The 1,084-nt window shown below is 56.2% G+C and overlaps 1 protein-coding gene across 1 annotated transcript; it reads left to right on the top strand.

Annotated features, from left to right (window-relative positions):
• Positions 1 to 35: 35 nt before the first annotated feature.
• On the top strand, positions 36 to 1,078 carry LOC104509210 (mucin-2-like; the record flags this gene model as incomplete). Its single annotated transcript, XM_010151069.1, has 4 exons — positions 36 to 115; positions 154 to 367; positions 660 to 763; positions 859 to 1,078. Coding segments are annotated over exons 1-4 (618 nt in total), but the record flags the coding sequence as incomplete, so codon positions are not given.
• Positions 1,079 to 1,084: the final 6 nt, after the last annotated feature.

Here is a 1,084-nt window from a genome sequence, read left to right as displayed (position 1 = left end):
TGACGTCACCAACACCCATGACCTCACCGGGGCCGATGACGTCACCGACGCCGATGATGTCACTGACGTCGATGACGTCACCAACACCAATGACATTGATGCCAACGACATCACCGACACCGATGACATCATTGATGCCGATGACGTCACCAGCGACATTGATGCCAACGATGTCGCCGACACTGATGACGTCACCAACGCCGATGACGTCACCAACACCGACATCGATGCCGATGATGTCACCGATACCAATGACATTGATGACGATGACGTCACCAACATTGATGACGTCACCGACACCAACGACATCGACACCGATGACGTCACTGACGCCATGATGGCACCAACACCGATGATGTCACCAACGGCAATGACGTCACCGCCACCGATGACATCACCAACACCAATGACGTCACCAACACCGATGACATCACCGATGCCGATGACATCTCCAATGGGATGACGTCACCCCACCGATGACGTCACCGACACCGACATTGACGCCGATGATGTCCCCGACACTCATGGCCCCAGCGACGCCGATGACGTCACCAACACCCATGGCGTCACCAATGCCAATGACGTCACCAACACCGATGACATCACTGACGGCAATGACGTCACCAACACCGATGACCTCGCCAACACCGATGACATCAGCAACCCCGATGACGTCACCAATGCCAATGATGTCACCAGCGCCAATGACGTCACCAACCCCGATGACCTCCCTGACACCGATGACCTCACCAACGCCGATGACGTCACCAACACCAACGACGTCAACACCGATGACGTCACCGACCCCGATGACGTCACCAATGCCAATGACGTCACCTACGCCGATGATGTCACCAGCACCGATGACCTCCCTGACACCGATGACCTCACCAACACTGACGTCCCCAACCCTGATGACCTCCCTGACACCGATGACCTCACCAACACCGATGACATCACCAATGCCAATGACGTCACCAATGCCAATGACGTCACCAACCCCGATGACCTCCCTGACACCGATGACCTCACCAACGCCGATGACGTCACCAACACCAACGACGTCAACACCGATGACGTCACC

This window comes from Eurypyga helias, unplaced genomic scaffold, assembly GCF_000690775.1.
Source record: "Eurypyga helias isolate BGI_N326 unplaced genomic scaffold, ASM69077v1 scaffold23124, whole genome shotgun sequence".
NCBI lineage: Eukaryota > Metazoa > Chordata > Aves > Eurypygiformes > Eurypygidae > Eurypyga > Eurypyga helias.
Note: the sequence above shows the minus strand (reverse complement) of the source record. Positions and strands in the feature narration are given on the sequence as shown.